Source organism: Teleopsis dalmanni, chromosome X, assembly GCF_002237135.1.
Source record: "Teleopsis dalmanni isolate 2A chromosome X, ASM223713v2, whole genome shotgun sequence".
Classification (NCBI taxonomy): Eukaryota; Metazoa; Arthropoda; class Insecta; order Diptera; family Diopsidae; genus Teleopsis; species Teleopsis dalmanni.
The window spans coordinates 56,930,981-56,957,428 of NC_051848.1; the positions used below are offsets into that span (position 1 = coordinate 56,930,981).

The window sequence follows — 26,448 nt, forward strand, 5'->3', positions numbered from 1 at the left end:
GCAATACGGATCCAAAATATAATAAAAATTATTTCAACTGACACTATAAGTTTTTTATTTAGAAACTGGCAGTTTGAATGAAAACTGATCGAATGATTGATTAAACTTAGGAGTTGAATTCTTTTATTCATATCTAGCTATTAAGGCAGTTTAAAATTCAATTTTGGATTGATCATATTTTTAGTGAAATCGAACCATGAAGTCAGACTGAGCTTAATCTAAGTTAATTTTAGATTTCTGTTTGAAAAATGATTTTGGAACTTTATATAGCTGTAAATACCATACATAGTTATATAGTGTCAGCACATCCTCAGTATCCTCAGCTTGAAAACTTTATATAGTTTTATATAGAGTTTGTTTCAAGGTTAGGATTCAATTTAAGATCAGCTGAAGATCATTTTTTTCTATTACTGTGCTGTAATACATCCAGAACTCCTTTCAGATAGATAAATTGTGAACAAAAAATATTATATGCGAGTCATAGCCCATATATGGATGTGAGGATATCATTTAACAGCCAAACTTGTGGAAAACGAAGGCCATTGTTATAGATATTAGAAAAACTTAATGAATGAGTATACAATAACTTGACATGACCACATGTGTATACCTCACATCAATATTTTATTTATTATTATTATAATTCCAAATCATTAAAAATGTGTCATTTTTAGCAGTGCCAAAGATGAAACCAATGAAAAGACTTTTGATTAAAAAATAGCTTCATTTTAAAATTTAATTTTCTTAAATGTTTGTGAGCAAAAAAGATAATAATTTCAATAAATTTTTCAAAAAAAAATTTTCTTTATTCTTAACTTATGCAAAAGTATCTTTAAAATATAATTTCTCAAGCGGTCTCTAAAATTTAAAACGCCCACTTATATTAAACATATGCATATTCAGTACTTTGCCATTAACCGTCTGTCCGTCCCAATTATAACTACTCCATTTGACATAATATAGACCAGATATCATTCATCATTACATGTGAGTCATATTATACATTTGATATTATACTTTGTTTAGTGATCCGTATTAAATCACAGGTTCCGTGTTTATACTTCGCTACTTTCTGATCAGGCTTCGCAGTTTCAAATTCTTTTTCTCTCTTCTATTGAAGACTTCCATTAGAATTTTCATTATCACTTTTATAATATAAGTTTACAAGTGAAGGTAAAAGAGAATATTTCAGAGATCATAACAATTTCTGCAGAAGTCTCTTCAGTAAGCACTCAATCTAGTCGCATGTATACCTATCAAACATACTCACTGTCTTTAATGACAGTCGTATATACGTTGAAAGTATTACTTATTAAACTTACTAAAAATATCTAGAGATGTCTTGCTATATTAAGGAAGAATATAGGAACTCTCATCTATGACTTTACTGTGGTTTGCGAAATCATAGTACTGAGTTTAACCAGAACATTAACCTTACAGCTCTCACAACATTAGTATGGCTTGAAATCGTAATTCTAATCCTTATTGTTTTAACACTTGCGAGGAATTACATACCTTAATTATCCGTAATAAAATGAATTTGGTTTCTTTCATTATGTGCTATAGTTACATCTGAACGTAGACATGGCAGTAGTCTAGGAGGCAAAACAATTTTCCGAAAAATTATTCTAGCGCCCTGCTAGAAAACCGATAAGAAACCCGATAAGAAGCCCTGCTAGAAACACAATAGTTTTTCAAACTATTATTTAAACACTATTAGCTCTTTAAATGGTGCTTCGTATCAAAGATTTCAAAATATTCATTTACAGTGGATGCTCTCTTTATATTTTAGAAAAGTTTTTTTCATTTAAGCCAATGGATGATTAATTAATTTAAAATGGCATTTGTAAATTTTTGCATTCGTAACTACCAAAGTGTAAGCCGGTGCCTTATTTTGATGAAACAAAACTTTCATACAAAATTAATGTAGTTATTTTAATATAGTGAAATAGTTCTAAGAGGGACTGGTTCTATATCCCGGAACCACCAGGACAAACAAGGGCCCACTCTTCTAACGTGGGTTACAATACACACACAATAAAATAGACCATTAAACAATTCTTCCAGATTTCGTATATGACATCATCTGCCACTTACCTATAGCCACAGATATCAGTCAAAAATAAACTACCTAAAAACATTGACTATAGTATTTTCATAGTATACACACACAATAAAATAGACCTTTCAAAAATACTTCCAGATTTTTTATTTCGTATATGATAACAACTGACACACATAGACACAGGAATCAGTCAAAAATAAACTGCCTAAGAACTTTGACTATAGCATTGGTCAAGAGGAACAAAACTAAAAAAAAATGTCGGTTACCTTAGAAGCATTATTTCCATCAGAGTAGCCATAAACAAAAATGCCGAGAATAGAACGAAAAGAGTCAAATCTGCACTACAATAAGTAAATAATATTTCTCCAATATTTTCTATTTCTTACTATTCACCAGTTTCTTTAAATCGGTTCATTAGTCTTCTTTATGAACGTCTTATATATCTTGCTGTTAGTAGCGTATATTCCACGATTACTACGCACAGTAATTAATTATTATCTATATGTCTCATTTTGTTTTTTCTATAAAGTTTTTTCTCATAATATTACATTTCCCTTCCAAAGTAGTCATTACCCACATTACAATTTCAGATACATGTGCTGTTTTACATATTCAAAGAAAAGCATATATTTTATATCTAGCTCTGAATGCTATGTCAACAAAGAACTATTTATAGTAAAGTATGAAGACTTTTGTCGCAGAATAAATAATTGATTGAAAAGAACTATTGTTAACCTCCATATTTTACTCTTGAATCGATGTCAACAGCATTATTGCATACTTTCTATAAGAGCACTTTCTCTTTGTTGTTTTTTAGCGTAATAACGTCAATTCGAATGAATTTTCTTCAGGCCCTTAAATCAGAGAGTAGTTAAGTAGTAGTTTGTTCAGAGAGTAGTTAAGTAGTAGTTACAGTTAAAAGCTTATCTAAACTCTACAAAATCATACGAGCATCACCGTTAAATCTGAGACATTTATTTTAGTGCAAACATCTGAGCCATTACAGATTCAGTAGCTTTGAAGCCAATCATACTCTTAGAACTCGTTCTATGTCACGTTCTATGTTTTAAGCGGCATTGTAATAAGACAGAACACGACTTTGAAAATAACCTTTCAACATAAAGTATTGTGAAGTGTAGTTTATGGATCCTTTGATGTCAGAAACTGAAAACTCCATCGTAATCTTGGCAGGTTATTTGCTATGAAAGTAGCTGGACTAACACGTCATGTCAACATTAACGAATTTGGTCTTCATAAAAAGACAGCGCAAGGGGTACAGCTAAACCTAAAGCTGTTTCAGAACTTATGCTGATATTATTATGAAGTTATTATCTAGATTTTAATTCTCTAAGAATTAAGTTTGCTTATAATTATTTTTAAAAAAAAATATAATATATTTTTAAAGTCGAGCGTTCTTTACAATAATTAAGTTATGTTAATAGAGGAAAATAAATTACATTGCTTATTTTTTACTTCTGTAGAGAACAATCACTGTTGGTAAAAACAGATTCGATTATTACGTGGATCTACTTTCTGGAACCACTTCCAGATGTGTAACAACACAACATAACCCTTACAAAATTTTCAAATAATATAAGTTAATCTTATATTATATTTTTATTTTGTATAAATTTTTTAATAATTAAGAAGACTTTTTAGTTTTTATAATTATTTTAAGTATTTATTTAATATTTAATTTGTATTGAATGAGCGCGTGTGGTTTATTTCAAAGCTCAAGTAATAGTGAATAAGCAAGCTTCTGTGGAGTTGAGAGCTACCGAAGTCAAACGGGACTTTTCCAGACAAACAAAATAATGTCCCGTTTGGCAGCAACTATGCGTTCAAATAATATCGCATGATTAATCCGTTAATGAAATTAAGCAAAAGGCCGAATTAGAAAGACTCGAGTGTTAGCTTATACATATATTATGACTATCGCAATTCGGTAAGACTCTGGAAATAAATTTAGTTGATAATTTAACCAACTAGTTTTAAATTACTTACACGTCCATTTGCATACTTTACGAATTACTAAATTAAAAACTTGAAAAATGTCAAAAAAACGTAAATTAATGTGCTTATCTATAATCTTATTCCAACAAATTTCCTCAGTCATAACCTAATGAGCTTTTTGTTAATTATTACAATTATATTACATTTTTGTTTTATTGATTAAAATAACTAACTGTTGACGGTATTTGTAATGTTTTACTAAGCAGTTTATTATTTAATATACTATACAATAATAATAATGAACATTTATTTTAAAACTATTTAAGATAAAATGATATTTGCCTTAAGAACTGTATGAGCTGTTATACATTATTCTATATTAAAAATAATAAATATTAATTAAATATAAACTTTTTCTGTAAATACCAATATTGAATTTTATTTACTTATAAGTTAAAATAAAAAGAATAAAATATTTTTATTGAAACTTAATCTAGTTATTTCAACTTAAATTTATGATACACAACCTGCAAATCAAATTAAAATAATATTAATTAAATAATTTTTGTTAAGTGCTTCGAAAATACTTACGATCTGAATTGGTCCAACCAATTTCCTCATTTCGTAATTTATTCTGTTCAACTAACCAGTCATAAAGAGGTTGAAAATATTCCAACAAACCATCTAATTTCAGTTCATTGTCATTAGTTAGCATATAAATAATGTCTTTATAAGATTTCGAAGAACCCAACGATATAGCATCTCTGCAAATATTTTTAAATAATATTAATGTATATTGTAAGTGCATAATAAAAAAAATAGGTGCTTACAACAATAATGGACCAATAATCGTTTGATTTGATAAATCACACAAATCTAAAGGTAAGTTAGGATCATCCTGTTTATATTGTCCTGTCAATTCACAGAAACGTTTATACAATTGGAATTGTAAAACAGTACTCATTAAATGACTGCAATATAAAAGTATTATTTAGTTTATTATAAATTTATATTCTAAATTATTTTATTTTATTTGCTTTTATAAAAATATATTTTATTATATTTATTAAAAATAAAATACAATCATAAATGAAAGCAATAAAGATATTACCTTGTGTATTGATCATCCACTTCCATCAAAAGTTTTGCTGGTGCATCAAAATCATTATTTGTTCGTACTATGGGTGGTTCAGCCCCAGTATATTTTTCTGTCAGTTCCCAATATGCACAATTATTTGAAACATCAATTTTCTCATCGATAACATCAACACGATATCGATCCAACACATAGAAAACTGGTAGAAGGAAAATTGTGCGAAGACCCTACAATGAAATTCGCAATACATATCATAAGTAAGTATAAATAAATATATATTTATATATACAATATATAAATTTTAAAAATATATATAACATAAATATATAATAATATAAAATATTAATATATTTTAATATAATTATAATTGCATATATTGTTATAAAACATTGCAAATTAATAAAATTCCAAATTCGAGTATACAAATCAAGTATGGCTTTGGGTCAGTTAGCAAGTGAACACTGACTCTAAGCTTCAAATTTGACAGGGCACGAGTTCAATGCCTGGTACAGTCTCAAAAAATTAGTAGCGAATAATAAAATATAAGAAATAATTCCAAGATCATTGATGATGGCCATTTGGCAATACTTGAAACAGCTGTATGGTTAGCCAAAAATTCAATTAATTAATAAAATAATAAAATTTTTATTGTTATAATTTACTACTGTACAAAATATCTCTCTATTGAAAACAATAGTTTATATTATTTTCGATTTCGTTGATTTTTAATTAATGTTAAAAATCAAATTAATATAAATATATTATAAATAAATATTAAATTAAATATTTGATTAAAAAGTATTTTGAAAATATTTGAAAATAAATTTTGTAATACGAACGACATATTATCGTAGTTGCTTTAGAAATCAAAAAGTAATAACTTAAATTCATTTTCAGAGATGAATAGAGGACCAGGACCAGTCTTAAGATTTAAGTAAAATCTTATCGTAATTTTACTAAAAATTTAACCTTTAAAAGAGCTGTTAATATAGCGGTTTTTACATAATGTACTAAGTTTATGTACCGTGTTTAATACATTGTATTCATCAAGGATAGAAAGATAACTCTTTATTATTAGAAAAAGTCATCTGATAATAATTGTGCTCAATATTGCAATAAAAAAAGCAAAGAATTTATCCTAATGTGTTCTGACAAGTCTATTTCCAACAGTAATATAAGACATCTTAAAAATGGTGAACAACCTAAATCGTTGGAATATACTTTATACTACTAATATACTACTTTTACAAACTTTGCAAAGATCTTTGCGCAAATTCTTAATATTTCACTATCACATACAAATTTTTGTTTAAAATAGATATTCCTAAACAATATATATTTGCATTCGAATATAAAAATCAAAAGACTTCAAGAAAACTTCTTTTTCTTTAATACAAACAATCGGTTTGTATATTTATTTCGGTAGGGATAATTTCATACCTGATCTGACATTAAACTGTAAAATTCGAAGCTACATATCTATACCGATTTGAAATTTTGTTATAGGACAACCAACTGACGATGAGTTAAATTAAAAATACGAACTCTGATGGACTAAGGCACCATGGTGTATTAGTAATCTTTAAACAGAAATTGTAAATTACCAAAAAAAAAAATATTACAAACATATATCAATCATTTAGCTAGAAAAACTCTCTTTTTTAAAGAAAATCAGATTTCATAAACATAAAGCAACAGATCGATTAATTTTATTACTGTTGTACTTATTCAATTTTTTGTAATAAAAATACAATATAGCATTTAGATCAAAATTCATTTACATAAAGTCTTCAGCAAAATCTTATTTATTATAAAAATTTTTTAGTTCCATGCTATCTTTAATTTCAAATTTATTTTTAACTAGTTTCAATATTGACTGACATAATATATTAATTTTTAATCGTGAAAAAAATACAATAATTAATTAAAATCAAGCAAATAAAATAGACAAGAAAATCAATAGTTTATATCTGTGTATCTGTATCTGTACTCTTATACAAGCAAATAGACATGAACTCTTAAATCAGCTATATCGACTTTAACATATAAATAGCTTTATCCTCTTGTACCAGACAAATAGACATACACAATAGGCACCATTGTGTGAAGTCATATTTGTTCAAAACCTTCCGCAACGAACGAAAAATCAGTCAAGCCGAATATTGACAAAGACTTTCAGCTGCCCATAGCAGAGCAGTATAAAGAAGACCGTGCCCAACGTGTGCCTTAGCTGCAACTCTACTTCTTATGATATCACACATCTATTCGTAAAACGTTTACACTAGACTTGAGCTGCAGCGGCTTCCGACTTTGTCTTATAATTATTTTCAAATCATATCCATCCGCCTCCTTTTATATTGCCTAACTTCCCTTCATCGTCTTCTGATATAAATATTACAAAATTTCTATACCAAAACACTCCACATTTAGCAAATAAAGTAATTTTTATACGATAATAGCTATAAAAAGTGCATTAACATCAGATACCCAACTATTAGCCGCTTTATAAAAATTACAAGATAATACTATAGAAATCGCCGAAACGAAAACTTTAAATTTAGCAATCGTCATAAAAAACAATTGACTGTGAATTTATTTAGCGAATAATTTTCACCTTCTACATGAAAATGAATCTGTGATGACTATAGCAATTATAACTCTGAAATACAATAACTTTCTTAAATTTTTTTACAACTTAGCTTTTTACTTGAAAGCAAATATAATGTATAAAAATAATGTATAAATGTATGTATAAATATGAAATGTATAAATATAATGTATAAAAACAAATAATTAAACCGAATGTGATTAAAAAAGAGTTTTACTGAAGAGACGGCGCTACTGCTTTCAAATACGACTAGAGTTATAGAGAATTTATTATTAACTGAACTTTTCATCTCTCATTGTGTCTTGGGGATTTTTAATTTGAAGAATTAAGTGTTGATAATATATAATACATATGTAATATAAAATACACCCCTTACTATTTGTATATAAAAATAACTGACTACAAAATTAGTTGCGTTGAAACTGCTGATTCTTTCTTAATAAAAGTTTCCACAATTAATGAGGACAGCTATCAATGATTTCATTCATGATTTACTCTAAGTCCTGCATGGAAAAAGAATAAAAATATTATAGATATTCTATAACATATATAACAATACCTTATTTAGTTATTTTCAAGTACTTTTTCTTAAAAATGGTTTCAAATAAAAGAAATCCAAATAATTGCAAATCGTGTTGAGGTTCTCATTAGGTTTCAATTTCTCAGCCTTTCTTAAATAACCCACAATGGTAAATCCTACAAATTGGTGTATGCGCCAGGCACATGTACATGTTGAAAAATGGCTTAAAGACGCCAACAGCAAGATAAAGTCCTAATACCACTCAATCATTATTATAAATCAGGTGGTTGGTATAATGCAGATGCTTCCGAATTTTCGCTAGTACACAAATTGTCAAACATCCATTAAATATTTATCAAACCATCCATTCATTCATTTTTATAATTACCACACGTTTCATTATTCGATAAATGTTGAATGTCTTATAATATAAATATTACATAAAATATTAATCCAAATTCAACAATTACAAGGCATAAATATTTCTCCTTCATATCAGAAAGGCAAGTCACAATAGTTTCTGTGAGACAGCACAAAAACATATGTTATCAAATCTCAACTATTCACAATAGTGTACAAACAAATTTGTTTGAATTTTACTAACTTGAAAAACTGATATGAGGTGCTATCGGTGGTTTTTACAGTTAAGCGATATATTGGCATCGCTATTGCAATCTGTTAAATGTCATGTTTTCGCAAAGATCAAATCTTGCATATGTGCACAAAATGCAAACAAATTGCATTTTGTATAAAATATATGGTATATAAGAGCTAAAATTATCAATTAAAATATATTAACTAAAAGCAATGTTCACAACGCGGGAAATTTTATAATTTCCTTTTACAACAAAATTAAAAATAGTTTAGAATATTTATGCTTGAATAAGTATTAACTTTTTAGCAATTAATAAGTTAAAAATTTTAAACTGTTTTTTAATAATACTTATATATATATAGATTTGTTTTCTACAATGTTGCATATTTTTTAAATATTTCATTTTCAAAATTTCCATATTTGTGAAACTTTTTAATTTTGCTTGTATTTTTGTTTACAAACTTTGACAGATGACTGGAATGTTCTTTAAAATTTCTAATGAAAATTCACAATATATTACTTATTCCGTTAGTAACTTTTTTTCTGCAGTTCCTAAAATGTTTACCCATTTCACAGTTAGGTGCTTAGATATATGTACTAATATACTTTGCGTACATTTTAGCAACTTTAAGCAAGCAACTTGTTGTTTTTAGTCACACAATTCAATCAAAGTCGAAATCGTCATTTTATAGTGAACTTTTTCATTATTTTGATTTGTATTTTAGGACGTGTGCGAGTTAGGCTAAGTTGATGCTAAACCAAATGGGAGATTTTTTGGGGTTTTTTGCACTGCACACATTTAGCCATTTATCAACACGTATCGACACATCACTACATTATCGGCACTACTTAGAATTTCCCTCATTTAGAACGCAACTTAGCCTAACTCGCACACGACCTTAATATCATTTTAAATGGTTAAAATGTTAAATGTGTTAAAAGTATGTACATTAATATACATGAATCATTTGTGTTTAACAATTTAGCAAATTAACATAGTGCAGGGTATAGTAACTTGCTAAATCGTTAAATTCGAACTTTGGAATAAGCTGTTGCTAATTTATATGCATTTATTTCTTTAAGCGATTTTACAAGATATGCACTTACGCATTCATTTCTATTTAGCAATTGGAATTTTTATACTTCAGCATATCAGTACTAGTTTAGCATATTTATTAACAACATGAAAAGGTATGTGAATTGTTAAATACATAAAATTATATATACATCAAATTATATTATACATTTATACATATTTATATATATATATAAGTTTCCATATCATATTTGTATTATAATTTTGTATATTTAAGCAAAATATTTTATAGCATGTGCAATTCTGTTAACAAAAGCAATAGTGCCTATTATGGGTTATCTACCGCTGAATGTCAGTAGACAAGTTTCTACTGCTAATAGATAATACCGAATTTTGGTATTGTGATCTGTAAACCGATAGAAATTTTTCTATCAGTAGTAAGTAAATTTGTCATTCTATTTGTACGGTAGAAGTTTGTCGATTAGATCAAAAAATGCTGTTAAAATGCTTTAACATATAAATTCAATATAATTTTTGTTTCCCCAATTGTTAGTAATAACTCATTTATATTTTTATTTGCTTTCAAGTGTAATACATTATATATTGAGAAAAAAAGATTGCTGTATTTTTATTTTGTTCTCCTCTTTACTTAAGTGTGTTTATTTGAATATTATGAACAAAAAAGTCTTCATGTGGTTAACATCACTGTGTGTACAAGCATTTTCTAATTTTTCAAACATGCATTTGTGGACGATATAGGCCGTGTGCGAGTTTGAGCAAATTGAAGTAAAGTAAATTAAAATTTCATAGCGATTTTTACACTGCATTTATGTTAAAATTTATTTTTTTATTATTTTTGGTTAAAAGTACTCAAATTTATTTATTTATTTATTAAACATTTTATAAAATTTTCAATGTTAATACTTAATATATATAATTTTTATCTAATATACCCTTCTCGAAATTTTGGTAGATACCTACATTCGCTGCCATAACGACATAATTTACTATTTCAAGCAATTTGCTATCAGTTTACTCAAACTCGCACACGGCTATAATATGGTTTTAAAATTTTATATATGAAATTTTTTTTTAGCAATCATTAACAAGTTATTGTGAATGCTCGGTTGGCAGATTTTCAAGTGTCATTTTCAGTATTTTGTTATTTAATTATTGTGAACTGTTCATATGTTGTTAAATGCAACATGCGTTAGGTTTTACTAGTTGTATTGTGTGATTCAGGCATCATTAGTGATATTATCAAATTTATTGATAGTGAGATTAATATGTACTGATCTAAGTAAATAAAAATAAAATAATTCACTGTGTTATAAAAAAAAATTGTTGCTTGTTAAGTGATATCAAAGCAAAATGCCAGAAATTAAAATAACACCGCTTGGAGCTGGCCAAGATGTTGGCCGCAGCTGCATATTACTTTCTATGGGCAATAAAAATATTATGTTGGATTGTGGCATGCATATGGGATTTAACGACGAGCGGCGCTTCCCTGATTTTTCATATATTATGCCAGATGCACTGCTCACTAGCTATATTGACTGCGTTATTATATCACATTTTCATTTAGATCATTGCGGTGCACTGCCTTATATGTCTGAAGTAATTGGTTACAATGGACCAATTTACATGACACATCCAACGAAGGCAATAGCGCCTATACTGCTAGAAGATATGCGTAAAGTGGCAGTAGAACGTAAGGGCGAATCGAATTTCTTTACGACACAGAATATAAAAGACTGCATGAAAAAAGTTATTCCTGTCACATTGCACCAAAGTGTAATGGTTGATAATGATTTGGAAATAAAAGCCTATTATGCAGGCCACGTTTTGGGTGCTGCTATGTTTTGGATACGTGTGGGTTCTCAATCAGTAGTTTATACAGGCGATTATAATATGACTCCAGATCGACATTTGGGCGCTGCATGGATTGATAAATGTCGCCCAGATTTACTTATAACCGAAAGCACTTATGCTACAACCATTCGTGATTCCAAGCGTTGTCGTGAACGTGATTTTTTGAAGAAGGTGCATGAGTGTGTCAATAAAGGCGGTAAAGTATTGATACCAGTGTTTGCGTTGGGACGTGCCCAGGAATTATGCATATTGCTAGAAACATATTGGGAACGCATGAACTTAAAAATTCCAATTTACTTTGCTTTGGGTCTAACAGAAAAAGCGAATACATATTATAAAATGTTTATTACTTGGACAAACCAGAAAATACGAAAAACTTTTGTACAGCGCAATATGTTTGATTTTAAACATATAAAGCCTTTTGATAAAGCGTACACCGATAACCCAGGTGCAATGGTTGTGTTTGCCACACCAGGAATGTTGCACGCGGGTCTGTCACTACAAATTTTTAAGAAGTGGGCACCGAATGAAAATAACATGGTCGTAATGCCAGGCTATTGTGTGCAGGGTACGGTTGGTAACAAAATATTAAGTGGTGTCAAAAGAATCGAGTTCGAAAACCGACAAATTGTCGATGTCAAAATGGCTGTGGAATACATGAGCTTTTCGGCGCATGCTGATGCAAAAGGTATAATGCAACTTATACAAAATTGTGAACCAAAAAATGTGATGCTTGTGCATGGTGAGTCCGATAAAATGGAGTTTTTGCGCCATAAAATTATGGAAGAATTTAAAATTGAAACATATATGCCAAGCAATGGCGAAACTTGTGTTATAACTACTCCATTACGTATACCTTGTGATGCGTCCGTTGCATTACTCAAAAGTGAAAATCGTAAGTACAATGCACAGCCGCCAGATCCAAAACGAAGACGTTTAATTCATGGTGTGCTTGTTATCAAAGATAATCGAATTATGTTGCAAAGTTTGACTGAAGCACTAAAGGAGGTTGGAATAAATCGACATGTAATGCGTTTCACATCAAAAGTGAAAATTGATTATTCAAATCCAATTATTAAACTTCAACAAAGCCTCTATGAAATGCTGCAGGAAAAGATGGTTGGCTGGGAAGTAAAAGTAAACGAGACTGGCAATGTGTGTATCGAAACTGTGAGTTTAAAAGTTGAGGAAGATGAAAAAGATACTCAACACAAAACAATTACGGTTAATTGGACAAATGAAGACGAAGACATCGGTGCTTACATTCTTAATTTACTGCAAAATACTTTCTAAAATTAAGAGACATTTCTCTGTCCAAATGACTACTGATTGAGGTATGGCGAACAAAATATAGCGATCGTGTATGAGAAGATTTAGTATAAACACTATACTTGTACGGATTATACATTATATCTTAAGGATATCCAACAATTATGTTGTAATAAATCTAACTTAAAAAATATAAGGTATTTATAAATAAAATAATAAAATTTTATTTTTATAATAACTATTTCTCTATTTTAGATTCATAATTACGCATCTGTATTTTGTATTGGAACCATAAAATAAAAAAAAATTATAACAATGTGAAACTAAACCAATTTTTTTTACTTAATAATATCCAGGTTTTACAATCTTCTTAACTTTTAATACTAATATAATGTGCATAAATTTTATTCTTAGAAATGTATAACCGTTTTCTATCAACCGTACTGATGAAACCTAGCCTGTTAGATAGTCTGATTACTTTCAATTCAGAATTTTGTAAATAATTTATAATTATTTATTTATAATATGCTAAATGCTAGTTTATATAGCATATGTTGCAAATTGTGCTTTAACAAATTAAACTATTTGAGATTGGTAGGAAGCAGTTTATACTAGTGATTTTTAAATTTATATTTAAAGTAAATTCTTCTATAATTAATAGTTAATTACAATAATAATTATGCGTTTTTAAGTGTATATTTTATTTTATATATATTACTAAAGCTTGTATGAACATAAAAAATAAAAATAATTAAAAAATAATGTTCCTAATTTAAATATTTACTGTTAATTTAAATAATTTATTGTTTTAATGACCAACAGTTCTTTAGTAATAATTTTATTTTTGAATCGGTTTTTAAAAAAAAATTTTTGTTTTAAAAATTTTATTTTATTTTGACTAATATATCGACTATATTCTATAGTCATCTACAGAGTAGTAGTCTATTGACTAATTAACCAGTTTAAAAAAATAAAATATTATTAACTTAAATGTTTATGTAACCCGCTCTGCGTAAGAAATTTAATAAAAACTTAGAAACGGCGATATAAATTAAATAGATATTATTAGATATTTTTAATAAGATCAAATTTAATAAGTTATTAAATTATTCATTTGTTTTCATGATTTTTTTAATAAGATCAAATTTCAAGATATTAAATTATTTATTTGTTTTTATTGTTTATACAAGCTTTATGTAATTTATACTCAGTAAATGTTCAATATAACGAATACCTAATTTAACGTTCAACAGAATTCTGACATGTATAATACATTTGTTATAAACAATAATCACATATTTAATGAATGCTGCAGGTAAAAAAGAGGAAACTCTTAATGAAATAACATCTAACACTATAAAAGAAACAAGTCTATAAAAGAAACAAAGCATATATGGTACGAACTCAATAGTGAGTATTGAAAAATAATCGAAATCAAGTGTTTTTGAAAAATACTAAACTGAAAGCTATATTTCTCTTTTTAATGTTTTCGTTCGATAATTAATTGTCGTTATTTTTTCGGAATTATCCATTAAATTGAACATAAACTGTTAATAAACAAAAACGATGAATTTCAAAAAAATAAAAATAAAAAAATTAATCACAATTGTTTACTAAAGTAATTAAATCATACATTCAAAAAAGTCACTTGACATTCCATGTTGATATTTTCTATTTCAATAGCATACAAATTAGTAAAAATCATAAATAATAACAAAAAAAGAAAGTTTTTATTTATATATAATGATAATATTAATAGTAATCATTGTTACATAAATAATAACAATACAATTAATGATAATAGCAACACTAATAATGATAATAATATAAATAATGACTTTAATCAATTATTAAATCATTAAAATAATAATAAACTTACTTAAGTATTAATAAAACAATTATTTAAAATAAATAATAGATATAATATTATTTTTTATATTAATATTAAAATAGTATAAACATAATGCTATTGATAATAATATTAATAATAACAATAATAATATGAACAATAATACTAATAATAACGCAAAAAGTTATAAATTTATCTTATTGACATGTCTTATAAATATTTATAATTTTTAGATGTAAGAAATTATTTAAAAAATAGTTACATTACTTAGTACAACATAACTTTTCTCTATTTTAATTTCGTGTAAAAACTATGTAAAATAAATTTAATAACATGTAATATTTATAAATATGTATCAGCATGTATAAATACAAGCCTTAAAATTTTTGAGTCAATTATTATTAGAAAGTGAATTAAAAAAACTATAAAATGAAAATCTTGATTCCTAGCCTTTTATTTATTAAAGTTGTTATATCTAAATAATGTTATTAGCTTTTCAATTACAGGCTTTCTTTTTCGTAATATATTTTTTTGCCATGGATATAAAGAATTCATAAAGAATATTATGTTATATATTGATTTATTAAATAATGTTATTTAATTATGTTTTTACTTCGAATTATACCTTAGTATACCTTATTATGATTATATGAATACAATACTTATATTAAATTATTATATTATATTAATAACATTACAACTTGAATAAATGTAAATACAAATATAAATATATGTAAGAATACAATTATAAATATAAACATGAATATAAATAAAATTATAAATATAAATATATGTATATAATAAAAATTTTATTCTTTTATTATGATCAAAAATATAGTAATTTAATAATAATTATTTATAATAATAATTTTTATTAATAATAATTATTAATAAAAATATAATATATTATAATTTATGAGCGGACTAATTGGCGATTTAAATAAAAATACTATAATTTATTATTTTTATTTAAATGACCAATTAGCGCGCTCATAAATTATTATATATATAATAAATATAAAAATATAAAGATAATAATATATAAAAATGTAAATGGAGTTAAAAGTAAATAAAAAGATAAATAAATTAATAGATTAATATAAATGTATATGTAAATATAAATTTGAAAATAATTACAAATATATACATGTATATATAAAATATAAATATATACAAAAAAATGTCTTAAAGAGGTTTTTTCGAACAGTAGTGAACTACAACAACAAAAATTTTTATTTTTTATATTATTTTAATTAATTGAATTTTTGGCTGACCATACAGCTGTTTCGAGTATTGCCAAATACCCATCATCAGTGGTCTTGGAAATAATTCTTGTATTTAATTATTCGTAAATAATTATTTTTTTGAGACTGCAAGTACCAGGAATCGAACTTATAATTAAAATAATATAAAAAATAAAATTTTTTGTTGTTGTAGTCCACTACTGTTTAAAAAAACTCCTTATAATATTATTAAAATTATAATTGTATAATTATAATTATAATTGTATAATTATAATTATAATTGTATAATTATACTAACATGTGTATAATTATACATGAGTATAAGGATTTGTACGTTTTAACAGAGGTATTCGAAAAATTGTGGTGATAACAACAAGAACTTATAACAATTATATTTTTATATTTATATTTAATTATATATTTATTAATTATATGTATTATGAAAAAAAATGTTTATATACATAAACATAACATATGTTTTCTTTTATTGAAAAATATAAATGAACCGTAGCCACCTATTTCTATATAAATATGATTTGCATATATTTGAATTTAACTTATATATGATAATTTTAAAAATTGTTACCATATATGAATTTAGACGTACCGGTAATTTTGAACAATATTTATAACCACTGATAAGAAACATTTTGTTTCATTTTTGAAAATAAATAATTAATAGAATTAAAGTTTTATAAATGAAATTAAAATACTCATTGGATATATAAAATGAGCGGAAATAGTTATTGCAAAGTATATACTAAATAATTGGTTTCTAACATATGGGATAATGAATGTTTTCCGACGTCAAATCTAACTTCTTACCTTTTCTATTATATGTACTTTTATAATAGAGTCATATCCCTTGTTTATGATTTTATTAAAATTTTTTGTTTTATCTTCATACATATGTATGGGAAGAATAAATGTTTTTGAAGAACAATTGTATTATATATACACCTCATCATCACGATGAGGTGAAACCATTACGTGTTCTTATTGTTGTAGTCCATAGAAATCTGGAAGACATGTCCATAAAAGGATGACTTATATAAAGGAGTATTAGAATATATAAGCAAGATAGTTAGAATAAGAAAGAACGTAATGGAAATGATTGAATATAAGCCTGGGCTCAGGTTAAGAATCCTTGCCATCACAAAGGGATGGAGTCATAAATTATTGGGAATTAAATTGATATGTGAACCGGCGGACAACGTCTGTTAATATGAACTAGTCTATCAGTGTTTTTGTTAATCAAACAAAACTTTGCATAGAGAATTTTGAAATAAATAAGTAAAATGTAAATAATTTAAAATAAAAGAAACTATAGCTATTTTGTGAAGTGCATTAAGCATTTAGCAAAATCAAAACCCATCTTTTTTTATTTTTTATACATTTGTAGAATAATTTCATAAATTTAATGTTAATAAACGTATCTTAACATATCTAAAAATCTGAATCTTTATAGATTGTGTCTCATTTCATGTATATAGACCTTAAACTGGATATGAAATCGGTTTTGTAAAATTTAATCTAAATAAAAAGTCTTGATAATAAATTGACAGTACCTTACATAATGTATCACTTATTTTTTAATTGGTATTTGTAATAAATAAATTGTATTTAAATAAATAATAGTCTATATATTACAGTTGAAGATATTAAATGGATACCGATGGGACCAACAATTTTTCGCAGATACATATAAATGAACGTACTCTACAGGAAACATGAAAACTGACGACTAACAACATTCCATCATTAAGACAGATGTCCGTTAATGAGAGCGTATGTTTAACACAGCTTTTACTGTATATAATAGAAGCACGTATTATAATAGTATTCCAAAAGAAGTCACATCTCTCAACTTAGATAAAAAATAAGTTAAAGATAAAATACTTAACTTACCATAACATAAAGTCGATTTATTCTTGCATCTTTCGTTGTAAACTTATTTTCAATAATCTTCAGTTTTTCCAAATATTTTGGTGAAGAAGCTGCCATCGAAAAGACTTTACCCAAAGCATCACTAAAATTGGGAAATGGTTCATCTTCAAACAGTGTTGGTTGGTCTTGGTATGCCTGATAGTAGTAAACATCAGAAATTGCTTCAAACATATTCATAAAGCGCTCCTCATTTGTTATTGGGCAATAGGATAAATTTACATGTTGGTTTCCATAATATTTCCAAGCTTTATGCCAACAAGTCACATCATCAGTATCCGCTCTCGGCATCGTATTATCAGTCCAGAATTTTCTACAACAGATATAAGTATTTCATTGAACAATAAGTGTTTAAAATTTTTAACAAACATAACCTTAACTTACTCTTCCAGTTGTGGTAAACCAATTGATCTATAATATTCGGCTACATTCCAAAACATGCGTTGTGAATTATTTAGTGCGCGTTTAAATAGACCCTCGGTAATATTTGGTAAACCTACGTCATTATATGGTAAATTGACATACCATTCTGGTTCAGTGCGACGGTATGAATTGCCAATAAAAATTTCAGCCAAATTTTGTGGATATGGTTTGTTGTGCTCTATTAATTCCGAACCATAAATTTGACGTAACTCAGAACGTATATATGCATGAAATTGTTCAAACAATGGACGTAGCTGAGTCATTATGTTATCCAGTAAATCAAAAGCTTCAACACTATTTTCTTCCAAATCTCTGAACCAGTAATCAGAAGGTTTTGCAAATCCTACAAACAATGATATATGCATTGTAGATAAATTTTTTAACCTATATATAATGTAAGTTGATGTATTCAAATATAATACCATTTAATTTTGCTGTTTTTCTATAGAGTTCCACAAATTGAATGAAATCGTCTTTTGCTGCCGTACCAGTCTTCTTACGCCATTCCAACCAATAAAATTCAATTTCTGCAATATTTTTACTGCTATGTAATATATGCTGCACATCGGGTACGAGAGTTAAATTACAATTATTTGGATCGGTAAATGAACATAACTTGACGTTTCTATATATATCACTCATATTTGTAGTGACGGCATACATAGTGTCCAAATCATCATTGTCTAAGACTTCATACCCAACTACAGGTATTTTAGCTAATTGCGTCTTAAGTTTCTCATCGGTGATATTTAATCGCTTAAATTTGGCTGCTTTTGTGGAAATTTTTTTCAGATAGCTTATTATTTCCTGCGTTGCTATATCGGATTGGAGTAATGCTACCAAATCGTTGGGACCTTTGATTTCATTTTGCCAAGCAGCTAAGACTTCTTTGTTATACAAATCCGCCAAGCGGTCATTAACACGGTGGAGGAATTTTTGAAGTTCTTCATCAACTGATTTCGGCTCATTACCCAGTGTTACGTGTAGGAATAAAAGCTAAGAACAAAAGTTCATTAAATTTTTATTTTATCTATTTATATTAAAAGTTATAGTAATGTACTTACAAAAGTTAGCAATATATTAAACCAACTCATATCAAAAAAAATGCTAGAATTTAATGGCCCACAAAAGCACCAATTATTAGATCTGAAAGTACTGAAAATAGTTATAGTTAGTTATAAAATTATAAAAACCTATGCTTGAGCATAGTTATCTATGTCTGTTTTTTAATTGAGCCTTTTTCGGTACATAGTATTTTATATTGATTATTTTCTAGGTGTAATACGATCACTTTGTCCAAAACAAACTCGATCTATTGTATTACTCTAAAACTGTTCGAGTGCAAGGAATTTTTAATCCGTCTGTCTGTCCGTTTATAAGTATCAACTAAATATAAAAGGGGTCTCTGATAAGTTAATGATAAATAAAGTGAACCTAATTCTTAATACTTCAGGTAGTAATAGATAAACTTCAAGAATACTTTAAATGTAGCAGTGAAGTTATTGCAAATTGTACTGTTAGTAACATCTTTTTCATGCTATTTTTCCTTCAACCGAAAAGAACTGGTTCGTCCTTACAGTTACGATAAGGTATCCTTCCAGAACAGCAAAACAAACAGAGTTGAGGTTGCTGATGAGATATTTAACGGGTCACCACGGACTGCGTTATAACAGTAACAAAATGTGTCTGCCTAAAGAGATAGATTGTCGACTCTGCTTAGAAGCAGACGAGGCTTTCAGTCACATTCTCTGTTACTATTCAGCTTCGATCTGGGCCAGAAGGAGATCACTGGGTCGAGAATCACTTTTAGTTTCTGACATTATGAGGTCCTTAACGGCTAACATTTTGGCTTTCAATTGAAGGGCGGAATATCTTCTGTCAGTTAGGGTGTACTACAGCACAAAAAATCACATATGGTAGCGGTGCTCAGGTCGGTTGAGAGTCAGTACCCTGTTTATACTCATTCTAATCTAAATCATTTTTTTCATGCTGTTTGTGTAGTGTTCTTATAATCCCGAATACATCTGTGTAGAATATTGCCTCTTTATGGCTTTCGTAAATTTTCCTTCACTTAGAGAAGAAATTATAATTCAAAGTGACCAAAAACACTGACAAAATGGATTTAAAAGAAATTTATGAAAATCAGATTATGAAGAAGCATATGAATCATATTTGTTTGGGATCCATAATCTGTTAATCGAATGGTTCAGCTATAATGTGATGTTACTACAGTTCCAAAGTTTTATATTATTTATTGAATGTGGATGAGTCTTGATTGTTTATTTTTAAAATAAAAAAAATAATTAATAAGTTAAAACTTAATTTAATTTATTTTAGTTAATTTCATTTTACATTATATCATATTTTATTATCATATTATTTTATAATCATCTTACTTTATTTTCACTTTATTTTATTATTCTATTATTATTATTATTATTATTATTATTATTATTATTATTATTATTATTATATTATTTTTAAAGGTGTGTATATATAAATTATGCATTGAGTGTATGATAAATGTTTGAACTATAGGTTAATTATATATTTTAATTAAAATTTAGACAACTTTTTGTTGCTATTTTTTTTAAATTTTTGGAATAATTATAATTTTAGTTTTTTTTAGAATATTTTAAATATTTTATTTATTTTTATTTTATATTATAATTAATATAATATTTATTAAATTTTAATAAAAACAAATAATTAATTTATGTAGTTTTTAATTTCATTTTTTAGTTTTCCTTTAATTTTATTTTTTTAACAGATTGTAAAGAATTTTGTTTATATTTTCTTGTTCTTAAATTAACGTAGAAATAAAATCAATGAATAGATTTTTTTTTATTTTTAATTTTAATTTTTATCAAATTAAAAAATTAACTTTTCAGTGAAGTTTTCAATTGATTTCTTTAATAAACTTAAATTTAATTAACAAACTAATAAAATAAAGTAAGACAAGATTTTTAAAAATAAAATTTTAGCAGTGTTAAAAATAATTTCAAATATTTTTAGAATTAATTTAAAAAAAAAAATGGTAACATTCTCTCACATGTTACCATATCAATATTTGTAATTTATGATATATTGTTGTTAATGTTAAAAATTTTAATTAATTTTTTATTTTATACATAAAATTTGAAGAATTCTGATTAAAGTGTGAAATAAGTTCGTGAAATATTGAAATAAATTCTTTTGTTTATATAAATTTGTAAAAAATTAAAATTTTTATATTATTCTGTCAATAAAATTTAAAAAATTAGCACATCAGTCGACTGGCACTATTCCGTTTATTTATATTTTAAATAAAAAATTTAAACGAAATTGTAAAAGACTGTTTGTTAGTTTTTTTATATATTAAAATTTTGTATTTAAATATATATATACGATATTATAAAAATCATAAAATTTTTATAACAAGTTTTATTGACATTCAACAAACTCGTAATCATATCAAAACATTACATCGGGTTCAAAAGAGGACACTTGGATGGAGCAATATTATTCTACCTATAACGTGCTTTTTATAGGGTTCCAGTGTTTATTATAAGAATTAAAAATAATTTAATTTTAGGGTGTAATTCCAGAAATGAAATGACATTTTGTGTGTGCTTTGAGTACCTCAAGAAAGTTTACTGGACTGGGTACTCTATAAGAAAGTTTATTTAACGAGGACTCAAAAGTATCGAAAGCCTAAGTCAGTTCAAAACTTGAATCCGCTAAAAACATGTCCTCATGTCCGGACGGAGAGTCCCCCCTGGAACTACCGTTAGGTATTACGTTAGAAAGGCATCCTGAGGATCAGCTCAAATCAAATTTACTACGTGTGTCCCAAGTGATATGTGAAGCATACAGAATTTCTTAGGCTGTTGTGCTATATTAAAGCCTTTTAAATAAGTTTGTTTTGAAAGAGAATCTTTAGTGGAAGAGCAAGTAATCAGTATGCTAAATAAGGAAAATTATCCAGATTGATTAACTATATTACTAGTGCTTTGAAATACAGAAAACTAATTATAAACGAACATAAGCGATTAATTTGAAATCTTTAAACTTTCATTTTTTTTTTTTGAATTGTGAATAGTTTTAAGCCGTGTTGAAAAAAATCACTGTTGAAAGAAGGGGCATTTTATGGAGGGTCAACCAACACCTAGAAGACCTCGACTATGCGGACGACATAGTTTTACTTTTGTCAAATAAAGAGCATATGCAGGCAAAAATTGATGCCCTTGCAACTACAGTTGCACTGGTGGGTCTACGAATCAACATAAGTAAAACAAAGGCATGCATAATTAAATCAAATCAAGCTCCCACTTTCACAATCAGTAACACCTATATTGGAACCGTTGAAAATTTCTGCTACCTTGGAAGCATAATAAATGCAATACATTCACGTACGAAACAGAATTAACAAGGCTAGATCTGCATTTGCAACTATCCGTAACATCTGGAGCTCAAGCAAACTATCTCCGAAGTCTAAGATCAATATATATAACGAATGTGTCAAATCGATTTTGCTGTATAGCTCTGAAACATGGTTGGTGAACATTGAAACTAACCGCATGCTGCAGTCTTTTACCAACAGATGTCTGCGAAATATATTGAGAATTTGCTGGCCACGAGTGGTGGACAATGAAACGTTGTTGCAACTCTCAAACCAAGAAAACATAAATATACAAATAAAACGACGGAAATACAACTGACTCGGGCACACATTAAGGAAACCTTATGAAAAGGTCTGCCATGCTGCCCTGCAATGGAATCCACAAGGCAACAGAAGACCCGGCAAGCCTCGCACCACATGGAGAAGCATAATCCGGCAGGAAACTAATAAATTATTTAACGAATTGAGACATTTGGCATTAAACGGAAGTACTTGGCGATTCTATGTAAATAGTCCATGTTCCTGATGGAATACGGCTTATATTATTATTATAGTTTTAAGCTAGAAGGCAAATTTATATAAATCCAACACCACCGACAGATGACTATTAAGCCAGTATCGTATTCTTTATTTTTTTCAATATATTTATGAGCTACTCCAACCGATGTTTTAGTTAAAATATTTTGAAATAAAGAACTATCTATTCATTTATCTATCTTATAAGCTGTGTCGAATGTTCTAAGTGGTTCTAACCCTTGGGTTTTTATTTATAAGGTAACATAATGGGCTTATAACCCAAGTGGATTCCTTGGGATCACCGGTACAACGTAACCTAACCTAGTGGTATGCTTCACCTAAATATGAAAGGTCTATGTGATATATGCATTTTTAATCTAAGAACAACTCGCATTATTTTAACCAATTTATTTTGTTTTAAATTTGTTAGGATGCATTCTATATCAATTTCTTAAAATTCTTCGTGGTCCTTTAAGAATGGGTTTGGATAAAATTGTAGATAAAATAACATAAGCCTTGTTTTTTGTGTAGGCTGTTATACATGATTTACTTAATTTGGGGCAGTATGAACACTTTCCAAATTAACTTAATTTCATTTTTTCGATATTAAGGAAATTTAGCTGTCTGAACATAGTATTATATTACTTTCGATGTGTCTAGTTTCAAGTTAGGAAAATATACATTGTCTGATGAATGACTGTTTTGTATATTATTTAATTATACAGATACAGATTTTTTTTTTCAATTTATAAATTTTTTATTGAATTCTTAATTTAGAAACCAACGATAAGTGAATCAAATCTTAAAAACTAAATTTATTTTTAACCTAGGCCATTGCTTTGGAAAAAACTATTAAGACTTTAAATAATTTGTAATAAAATTAGGTTGAATTAAATAAATCAAACTAAAAATCACATTCAATTTAATCAAATAAAATTTATAATATTTTAAATTAAATAAAAATTAAGTAAACTTAGCAGATGTTAATTGCGTCCTTCTTTTTTAAACGTTTGTGGCCTTTGTTCAGTAGAAATTTTAAAAGGTACTGACGGCTACATCGAGCAGCTTCTTCCATTACTCTTGATACGCCCAAGTCTCTAGATTAGGTTAGGTTGAAGTGCCGTACTTGTATACCAAGAAAGCCTACTTGGGTTTAAAATAATGGTCCGTTGTGGTACCACAGGAATATTGTTGGTTCGTACATAGACAAGGTGATCAGTATACTTCCAACGCAGAAAAAGGCAATGACTCCCACATTTAGTTGAAGAAAAATGAATCCGACAATTCTATAAATCTGGCCAAGTCTTCAACAGCTCAGTCAGATCGGTCAGAAAAGGGGCCTCCAAGATTTTTGATCTTCTCCTAGCTAAAGATGGACACTGACACATGAGATAGAAAATTGTTTTCTCTTCAGAGTCACAACCGCGACAAAGGTCTCTATGTAGGTTAACATTTTTTATAAACCACGGTGCACTTGTTGTCATTCTTAGTTTTTTCGATTACAGATATGTATAGAATACATAATGTACCTATTAGAGAACTAGTTTGATATGATATGAATAGTCTGATATGAATGGTATAAATAGTCATTATCTTAAAAAAGTAGTTTAGTGAAAAGGCTTTAAAACTAATCTTCATTAAAAACGTGTGTGTAAAGGGTGTTGTAGTTTCGACTATGGCATTCTTGTTTTTATCTTAAGTTAAGACAGCGCAACTCGTTGATTGAGTGCCGTGAAGATCCCAGTTACTTGTGTGCATTGTGCAAATCGCATTCATGCTCTATGGTTTTTCTGTTCGTAAGAGCATTAGAATCTCATCAACTTCACAAGATAAAAACCCGCACAGATTTAAACGCAACAAAGTGCAGAGTTGAACGATTTTTAAATGGTTTGACACAATTTCTTAAGGCCTGAATTTATACGAGTTCACTTTGTTGAAATGTGATCGTTGGTACATGAATGCATAAATTATTTGCTATTGTTAACATAATTTATTTGATGAATTTTGATGAAATTTGATGAAATTTGATGAAATTATTACAAAAGTTTTAAAAAATTCGTATGCGTTTGCAGAAAAAATTTTGCTCAAAATTTAAATAAAATTAAAATAAACTCACCTCAACTCCTTTTACTAAATTTTCACTTTTATTTTGAAATTTGAATTTTGTTTAAACAAAGTTTATTATTTTTTGTGTATATTTTTTGTTTTTAAATTATTGTTTTTTTTTTACACTTTTACCTACAGAGAGTGTAAACAAAATATTTTTACTTTATTTTAGTTTTAATTTTATTTCACATTCGGTTTGTGGTTATTTGTCATTCAAGAGATTTACGGTTTAATGCTTCTGGGTCAGACGACGAGTGACTTAAACGTGACTCCGGTACTTTCATTCACGTACTTCTAGTACATTTCACTTTGGAAGACTCAAGACTGTTGCCGTTGTAGTCTATAGTCTTCACATCTGAAGACTTCACTGGCCGGTTTAAGTGTCTTCGTAAAGTTTTTCGTAAATTCAAAAATTGTTCTCCGTTGTTGTGTTGTTTTCTTTGGTATTTCTAATTACAGACTGACGCGATGTCTGGGCCTGGAATGCAAGTCAACTAGCTACTATTTTTATTAATGGCGCTGGTACTTGGCCGGTGATTACATTGCAATCGTGTTTTATTTATTTGCGCTGAAGCCATGTATTAAGCCATGTATTAAGCCATGTTTAAAATCACTTAAGACAACTTTTATGTCGTCGTTTTGTTATTAATATTTTTCGTTTTCATTAAGATTTCGTTTGTCTTTGAGTGCTAAGAAAAAAGCGGATTTATGCTGTTTTCATTGAAAATTATTTAGTATGTATGAATTATATTTTTTATAACAAATTTTTATTAATTAGTATTAATTCAACACAATAACAAGCGGTGTCAATTCGATTTTTTTATATGGATATGTGAATGATTTGAAAAAAAAATATATGTATGTATTAATATGTATATATATGTATTTGTGTTAATAGGCAGACGACAAACGTTATAACGTTATAATTAAAAACTCTGTTTATATATAGTATTAGTGTGACAACTAAATAT

The 26,448-nt window shown here is 27.4% G+C and overlaps 2 protein-coding genes across 3 annotated transcripts; one reads left to right on the plus strand and one right to left on the minus strand.

Moving 5' to 3' along the window:
* Window positions 1–4,504: 4,504 nt before the first annotated feature.
* LOC119662563 (angiotensin-converting enzyme) lies at window positions 4,505–25,521 on the minus strand. 2 transcript variants are annotated; one of them, XM_038072203.1, is made up of 9 exons: window positions 25,488–25,521; window positions 19,539–19,629; window positions 18,897–19,470; window positions 18,436–18,817; window positions 18,016–18,364; window positions 5,130–5,341; window positions 4,849–4,989; window positions 4,610–4,782; window positions 4,505–4,545 (listed from the first exon to the last, which is right to left on the minus strand). In XM_038072203.1, the coding sequence occupies exons 2-9, from the start codon at window positions 19,566–19,568 to the stop codon at window positions 4,532–4,534; spliced, it is 1,875 nt and encodes a 624-aa protein (XP_037928131.1). In that variant the 5' UTR covers window positions 19,569–19,629; window positions 25,488–25,521; the 3' UTR covers window positions 4,505–4,531. The 2 variants fall into 2 exon arrangements, with proteins under 2 accessions (XP_037928131.1, XP_037928132.1); XM_038072204.1 differs by lacking the exon at window positions 25,488–25,521 and having other exon boundaries at window positions 19,539–20,733.
* Window positions 11,079–13,364, plus strand: LOC119662564 (integrator complex subunit 11). The gene is made up of 2 exons (XM_038072205.1): window positions 11,079–13,211; window positions 13,270–13,364. Exon 1 carries the CDS (start codon window positions 11,245–11,247, stop codon window positions 13,036–13,038), a length of 1,794 nt encoding a protein of 597 aa, XP_037928133.1. The 5' UTR covers window positions 11,079–11,244; the 3' UTR covers window positions 13,039–13,211; window positions 13,270–13,364.
* Window positions 25,522–26,448: the final 927 nt, after the last annotated feature.